The sequence below is a fragment of the Grammomys surdaster genome, unplaced genomic scaffold, assembly GCF_004785775.1.
Source record: "Grammomys surdaster isolate TR1022 unplaced genomic scaffold, NIH_TR_1.0 126176, whole genome shotgun sequence".
Lineage (NCBI taxonomy): Eukaryota > Metazoa > Chordata > Mammalia > Rodentia > Muridae > Grammomys > Grammomys surdaster.
This window is the reverse complement of record NW_021620983.1, coordinates 3488187-3496622: the sequence shown is the minus strand read 5'-3', so window position 1 is coordinate 3496622 and position 8436 is coordinate 3488187. Positions and strand designations below refer to the sequence as shown.

The 8436-nt window shown below is 46.7% G+C and overlaps 1 protein-coding gene across 1 annotated transcript in view; it reads left to right on the top strand.

Moving 5' to 3' along the window:
* Positions 1-2916: 2916 nt before the first annotated feature.
* Positions 2917-8436, top strand: part of Sspn (sarcospan) — a 28554-nt gene continuing 23034 nt past the window's right edge. The window contains exon 1 of the mRNA XM_028757600.1: positions 2917-3114. Coding sequence (XP_028613433.1) covers positions 2917-3114 — 198 coding nt within the window. The remainder of the gene's footprint in view (positions 3115-8436) is intronic.

The following is an 8436-nucleotide window of genomic DNA, read 5'->3' as shown; positions in this document are numbered from 1 at the left end:
AGGGCAGGTTCCCAGGATCTATGCCAAGGGCACACCCCAGGGACACAGCTTCCTCCCACTATGCCTCACTTCCTACAGGCTCCACCATCTCCCAGTAGTGTCAAAGGTAAGAGACAATGTCTTTTGACACATGGACTTTTAAGGGACATTTAAGATTCACGCCATAACAAGAGAAGCTTTATACTTCTGTGTGGTTCCATTAGCCATTAGCTATTTTCCTTTTTGCCCCGTTTCTTCAGATGGAGGTGGTTCCACAAATCTATTTACTTTTATTTCTTGTGCACAAGTGTTTGGCCTACATGTATGAATGTGCACCATGTGTGTGAAGTGTCCACGGATGCCTTCTCACAAGCTGGAGTTAAACATAGGTATGAGATGCCCAATATGGGTTCTGGGAATTAAACCCAGGCTCTCTGCAAGAGCCATCTTCATGGTCCTAGGGATGTATTTGTTAGTTTTTTTGTCAACTTGACATAGGCTAAGCTCATCTGGGAAGAGGAACCCTCAATTGAGAAAATGCCTCCATAGCCTGGTCTGCGGATAAGCCTGAGGGGCAGTTTCTTGAGTAAATGATTGTTGTGGATGTGGCAGCTTACTGGGATGTGGCACCTTCCCTGGGCTGGTGGTCCTGAGTTCTAATTAAACAAACAAGCAGAAAGCAAGCTGAGCAACTCATGAGGAGCAAGCCAGTAAGCAGCATCCATGGCTTGTGTTTCAGCTCTTGCCAGGGCTTCCCCACTGATACATTGTGGCCTGAGAGTTGCAAGATGAAATAACCCCTTTCCTCCTCCAGCTGCTTTCGGTCATGGTGTCTTACCAAGCTGTAGAAGCCCTAAGACAGCCACGCTGACAGTGTGTTCAACAAACAAGTATTTGATTTTTCTCTGCAGAATTCCCCCGTACTCCCTTAAATCTGAGCCTTGAACTTAAAGCCCACCTGCTGCAGTCCCTCAAGTAGCCAGGCTCAACTAGTCCCACTAGGCCCAACCAGGAGCTGTGCTGTTAATATGGATCAAGAACTAATTACAGGTAATCTGCTGGCTCACTGTGATTCCTGTTAGATTCATGTCTGCTGGGCTGTCCATGTCAGTGGGAATCATGTTCTGTTTTAATACCAGCTTTTGTCTGTTTCTTCTGGAATTTCTCATAGCCCTGTGACTGCAACCCCGATGGTGGCCTTCCTGGGCTGTACTGAGCCCCGGGTGAGTGCAGCACTGTTCAGACCATCCTGAGTGGAGACTGAAGTGCTTTGAGTTCTGCCTCTGACTTACTGACTTTAATCTGTGCACTGCATTTTTCTCACTGGTGTACAGAAAAAGTGTAAGGCAAATGTTGAGTCTCATTGAGTCAGTGCCTTTGCAGGCACACAGCAGACAATCATTAGCCTGGATTCTGAGGGAACAGCAGGAAGTTAGACTCGGACATCCCTACCTAAGAACGGGCATCCTTTATTATCTCCCTGAACATCTCGGCTACATAATTTCCTTTTGAATAAAGTTTCCAAATGTTAAAATAGCCATAGAAAAGGAAGTCTAAACTCCCCATGGAATTGGGTGTATTTCTTAGTAGTTGCACACTGTATTTTGTCCTAAATGGTGCTGCATGAAAGTATGCAAAAATGTCAATAACCAGGTTTACCCATCTCTTCTGAGCCTTCTGGAGGGGACCAGATCTCTAGCTATCTGCCCTAGCACATTGCAGATGCTAAAAGTAGCCCTTATAGGTTGCCTGGGTGCAACTGGCCATCTCTATCCAGTGTGTCAAACACCCCCTAGACATTTAGCCAAAGTGTGAAGATTCACTGGTAGCCTCAAAGACACTATTATAATAGCTTTTAAACACAGGGTGGTGCCTGCCTGTGATCCCAGCACTTGGGAGTTGGAGACAGGAGGATTAAGAATTCAAGGTCTTCTATGGATATACAGCAAGTTTGAACCCAGCCTGGGCTGCATAGGACTGTCTCAAAATACAAATGAGGACAAAGAGCTTTTTAAAACAAACACACGTGCGAGGTGTCATCACTAGCCCAACCTCTCTACGAACAGTTATTCCATTGTTAAGTTTTAATTAATTCTTATTGTGTGCAGCCCAGTGTATGATATGAGAGTCACACGTGTAGAGGTCAGGGAGTCAACTCTGAGGAGTCAAATCTCTGTGGACCCTGAGGCTCAAACTGGGGTCAGCAGGTTTTATCTGCTCCAGTCACCTCACTGCCCAGGAACAATTATTTTGAAAGCAAGTATCTCAATAAGAAAAAAAAGCTTTTTATTTCTCTTTTCTGTTTTCTTTAATTTTTTCCTGCTGCTTTTCTTTTCTTTTCTTTCTTTCCTTCCTTCCTTCCTTCCTTCCTTCCTTTCTTCCTCCTTTCCTTCCTCCTTCCCTCCCAACTTCCTTCTTTATCCCTCTCTCCCTGCTCCCTCCTCCCTTCTTTCTTCCTTTCTCTCACCCTCTCTTTCTCCCATGCTCCCTCTCTTCCTCCCTTCCTCCTTCCCCTTCCTTCCTTCCTTCCTTCCTTCCTTCCTTCCTTCCTTCCTTCCTTCCTTCCTTCCTTCCTTCTTTGCCAGTTGGATTACAGATTTTTTTTTTTAAGCTCAATTTAACTTTTGTCAATGACTCCACAGCTTTTAGTGTAGCCGAGCCCATTTTGGATTCAGTGATCTATTAATTAAACACAAGCGGTTTCAACATTCATCATCTTGTCTTACACTTCCTGGAAACCAAAAAGCAAAGCAGGCTGGCATTCCCATCACACAGGCCCTGGGCGCCAGGTCCCTGTGCGTTGGCAGTTGGCGACCCCCCTCGGGCCCCCCTCGGCGGCTCCTGACTTGCCAATGTTTTCCACTTTTGCTCAGCCCAGTCTCAGCAGACCAGGCAGGCCCAGCTCCGCGGCCCAGGCGCAGGCACCACCGCGGGAACATGGGGCGCAAGCCGAGTCCCGGGACTCAGGAGCTGGTGGAGGAGGAGGCACGGACCTGCTGTGGCTGCCGCTTCCCGCTGCTGCTGGCACTGCTGCAGCTGGCGCTGGGCATCGCGGTGACCGTGCTGGGCTTCCTCATGGCGAGCATCAGCCCCTCCCTGCTAGTCAGAGACACTCCGTTCTGGGCTGGGATCATTGTAAGCATCAAGTCTGTTGGGCCTAAGCACCAGCGGGCATGCCAGCCGCATGGTGGAGTGGAGACTAACCCAGATGCATGCGCCCCTCACCCCGGCTGCACCCCTAACTGCTTGGAGACTGACTGTGGGCACACTTAAGCTCCCCCAAGCTGGATTGGGCACAGGATTCTGGCCTTCTCCTGCCTGAGGCTTCTCACTCCTCCCAGGGCCCTGCCTCAATCTACAGGGGATGCTCTGTGGACATCTTGCACAGCCTCAAAGACAACTGCAGGCCCACCCTGTGCGGTTTGGTCCTTGTCCCATTCCCCAGGCCCCACGCCTGTCTGCACAAGTAGCACAGAGTGAAATTCATCTTGGGAAAAGCAGGGTAGGAAATCCTTAAGGTGGAGTCGACACACTGGTTTTGTTAAACTACATTTCCTCGTAGGCTTCGTGAAGTCGCTTTCTAAGGCAGGGCCGGAAAATACAGCAAGCACAGTCTAATCACACAGAGTAAGGCAGGCTGAAGCTTTTCTGGCTACTGGAGTGCATTTGGGGTTGTACTAATGTCGGACGTACAGTGTTCTGAGTTTGTGCGTGAATTCTTGACAGTAAAATAGTACGGAATACCTACTGTATGCCCGTCCTGCCAGAGATCTTCCCCGTGTTTGTACTGCCACACCTTATGGGACAGTCCTCAAGTTGGAGAAACCAGGCTGGCCCCGCCCAAGGTCAGAAGCTGGGAAAGCAATCAAGGGCCGAGCTGGCCTCTCCGCAGTCGCATTCTGGCTATTCTAATACTTTATTATCTAAGGCCAATGCTAAACTCTCAGGCCATCTCATTCGACCCATGCAATGGTGGGGTTGCTAAGATAAGGTAAACTATGTCATCCTCAAGCTCAGAGGGTAAACGTGGCAGAGTCAGAAGAATGAGCATGGGCCCTTGGCTTTCCATCTCACCTCAATCATTACTGTTGCTGACCACACACACACACACACAACATAATTTTGTATGGGACAGAACTTGAAGACACCTGATGCATATGCATAGGCGCAGATATTTTTAAATTAAGATTATTCAAACTCACAAATCTTTGCAGAGTAATTTAAAATGTTTAATTTGTGTACCGAGAATTCCCTTGAAGTTATCGTGATTGGAGTTTTCTAAGCCAAATGATTTTTAAAAATAACCTCCCACTTAGACATACTGGATATTTTAGTCTCCTCGATGGCTGTCAACATTTTCCGGGAAAAATATCTGTCCTTGAAGGCCAGGGAAAAGGAAAGAGCAAGGAATGGAGCCGGTGTTTTGAATACCAGCTTTTATTTTAACTTCAAGAAGACCAGTTCCAAAGAAATGAATTCGATAGGGGGACAAAGCCATGTTTTAATGTTTAAGGCATGACACACAAATCCTGAAGCTTCAGGACTCAAAAGCTCCTGCGAGATTCCTGGTGGCTTTCTGGGTGTGGCATGAAGAAGAGCGGACACAGTGAAGAGCTCTCTGGTTTTTTGCTTCTTCTTTATTACTAGGATTAATTTGAAGTTCACCCATAGCATGTGGCCCTGCTTGGCTTTCCTTTCAATAGAGAATCTGGGTAGGATAGAGATCTAGCAGAGACTGCCCCAACCCACCCAGGGAGGCTCCGAGAAGCCTTGTGGGGCCATGTCTCATCTCAGCAGAATGAGGGCTGTGGCAGTGTTACTGTCTCTCAGACACAGGGTTCCTGTGCTTGTCTGACCACAATGTGGTTGGTCTCCAGACACTCTTCCAGGCTGTCAGGAAGAGAGAAACAGATGGTGAAGGCAGGTGTGTAAACACCTCACCTGGTGCTGGGTCCTGGCTTAGATGTTATTTACTGAATAACTGTGGGCAAGTTATTTAATGTCTCTAGGTTTCAATTTGGGGGTGGGGCTGGCTTTGTGTGTGTGAGTGTGTGTGTGTGTGTTCATGAGTGCATACATATGTTGAGGAGGAAGGCATTGCACTTATACCTGGGAGGTCAGAGGGCAACATTGTGACGTCTTTATTAATCACTTCTCCATTTTGTTTTGGTTTGTTTTTTTTGTGAGACAGTCTCTCATTGAACTCAAATGGGTTAGACTCACCAAATACCAAATGGGCTAGATCAGCTGGCCTTGGAGTTCCCAAGATGTCCCTGCTTATGGAACAGGTGAGGCCACAGACATTTGCGGTCAGGCAGATCTTTTTGGCTGGCTGCTGGGGATCAGAGTTTGAGTCCACATCATCTGTGCACCAGGTGCTTTACCTGAGCCATCTCCCTGGCTCTGCTTTCTATCCCTTTATTGATTAAATTCCAGCCCTCAGGTTCATCGTGAGGAACCAACAAGTTACTATGTGTAAAGCCCTTGGCACAGTGCCAGCCCATAGTTAGCAGGTGATGATCAACCTCCTTGCTTTAGCTGTTAGGCGAACAGTCGCTGGTGGCGGTCTTCCTCAAGATTGGAGCAACTCTGGTTCATCTCCAGGGTGGCAGAACAGTCCCTTTTAAATCCCTGTGTTTTACAGATCTCTTTGAGTCCCAAAGGAGGTATCGGCTTGGCCATCTCACCTTTCTCTGTTTCCAGCCAAGGCAGCATTTAGCAAACTCAGCACCGCGTGACGTTAGCCTAGTACGTTCTGAATCTCTCTGGAGACTGATGATAATGAATGTGGAGAATCTCCCAGGCGTCATTTTCCGTCTTGGAGGAGTGATTCTAGTCTGGTATATACTAGGGGACCCTGAAAAGTTGCCCTGTTCGGAAGGCACACTACAAAACCCACCGCTGAACGGAGCCACGCCCACTTCCCCCGAATTCGCGCAGTGACTCCCGGGTGTCTCATCTCTTGAGGATCCGTTCCAGTTCTCAGACTCTCTTCTCTTACTAACTTCAGGTGTGGATAGTGATATTTCTCTAACACAATTTGGATATCTGGGCAGATCCACACAGATGGGCTTCTCTTTGGCCGGAGCCTGTGTAACTTGCTCCGTGACCCTGTGCTTAGAGACAAAAGAGGCCCTGGGTGATTTATGCTCAGAGATTTCAGTCCAGTGGAATTGTGGGAAAACAACTGGGTTACCTCCTGTCCTCTCCTGTGACTGTCCATAAACATGACGCTACTCATCCCGAATTGGGCAGACGGCCGGAACCTTTTTACTTCAGTTACCAAGGATTTCTGTATAAGAAAGGGAAAAGTTGGTTGGAGCTTCAGTGGAGACCATGGCATTGGCTCAGAGTCCTCAGTAGATGACAGAGGTTGTAAATCATCAATGTTAATAAGAACATTTCTCCTCGATCTCTCTGAGGAGAAAAGGACTGCGGGGAACTCCTAGGAAAGAGGCGCTCCTTCCTGGCCTTTCTTTACCTGTTTAGTGTCTGAACCAGCTCATCATTCTAGATTTTAATTTTATGTTTGGATTTTGAAGCAGAGTCTCATGTATGAACTTTATGTAGCCAAGGCTGGCCTTGAACTCCCAATCCTCCTTCCTTCATGGTCACATGCCAGAGCTGTTTCAGTTCTTATGCAGCGAAGGAATCCAAGACTGTGGTAGTTCTAAATTAGATGCCTTGGGCTTATTTTTCTCTGTTCAGTAACACTTGTTAGAGGTGTCCGCATGAGTCTAAAATGTCATTTCCACAGCTCGGGGAGATCTCCAGCTGTGACTGACTGGGGCCTTATCACATCTGACAGTAATGAACACCACCCATTAGAAAAGTAACCCTGGTGTTTTCAGAGCCCCATTCACCTCTCAGAGAGCCCAGCAATGATTTAATTCCTTTGGCATCTCTGTCCTGAAGTCAGTTTCAGAGCTTGCTCTCCCTTCTCAGCTCCCTGAGGATTCTGTGATGCTCCTGTATCCAGGGCCGAATTGCCCTGTTTGTATCCACTTGGTATACGTGGGTGGGGAGAACTGACAAAGATCTTCCTGCCTCTGCCTCCTGAGGGCTGGGATTACAGGTGGGTGTAGCCACACTCTGCCTTCCGCTGTGTTCTTTAGCTTCCTACCTCATCTCTCCGTCCATTGTCCCCATGTCCAGCTCACTGGAACCCAAACTCCTAGATTTGTGTCATGGCGACCATGTCAGAGAGTTTAAAGCAGAAGCTTAAAAGAAAGGGAGCCATATTTCCTGTATTCAGCATCAGTCGTGAAACTCACAGTACGAATCTGTGATGATTAAAGTCCCATCAGGCACTCCAAGAACAGTGCTAGACGTGGTGGTACATGCCAGTAATTACAGCAGTCAGGAGGTTGATGCAGGAGGATTGCAAGTTTCAGGCCAGTTTAGACAACAGGATGACACCCTGTCTCAAAACATGTACACAAAGAATTTCTTCTTCTTTGTTTTTTTAGTAATGTATTTATTGGGAAATGCACTTTTTTTTTCTTTTCTTTTCGAGACAAGGTTTCTCTGTATAGCCCTAGCTGTCCTGGAACTCACTCTATAGACCAGGCTGGCCTCGAACTCAGAAATCTGCCTGCCTCTGCCTCCCAAGTGCTGGGATTAAAGGCGTGCGCCATCACCGCCTGGCAAGAATTTCAATATGTCTTTTAAATTTCAACATTTCAATTTCAAATTTCTCTGAGGGATTAGAAATAGAGGTGCGTACAGAAAAGCTTCAGATCTGGTTGGAGAGGGACACAATGGTGTAGACGGGTTGATTGTCTATCTCAAGAGAGAATTTTATGCACCAGGAGCCTTGCAAGAATTTACTGTGAAATTTACAAGTAGATCTAGAACACATAGCAAGTAGGGCTGAAGGTATAGTTATCAGTTATGATTTACAACTAAAGGAAGCTGGACGAACAGAAGGCTGAAGTTTTCATCAAGTCGGAAAGTTAAAGGTACTGTCGATTTCCACATAAGAGTTTTGACATTTTGAAAAATTAAATCCGGAATAATATTTTTAGGAACACACCACACAGTAATTCATTGTTTTTTATATTGGGACTTTAATATGTGTTCCCAAACTCAACACAGCACCTCAAGAACCACTGGGAAATATTTTTTATTACATAACTGTCACAGGATTGTTGGAACTAAGGAATAATAATTACAGGGCTGATTCAATCCCCATGGAGCACATACGATAGATAACTAGTAAGAAAATAACTTGATAGCCGTGTGAGGTTCTCACATCAAATATAAAAATTAATTTTAATGAAAGTAGCATGGGATGTTTGAGAATTCCAGCAGTGGAAGAGTAAGGTTAGGACTGAGCGGAATCGTAAGATGTTCAGAATGAGGGAAAGTTTTGCCTCTGCATCCAGCTTTACAGAGTTCAGTTCAGAGTTCTGCCACGGCGGTGTGGGGGGGAGGAGAGGAGGAGAGAGAAAGCAC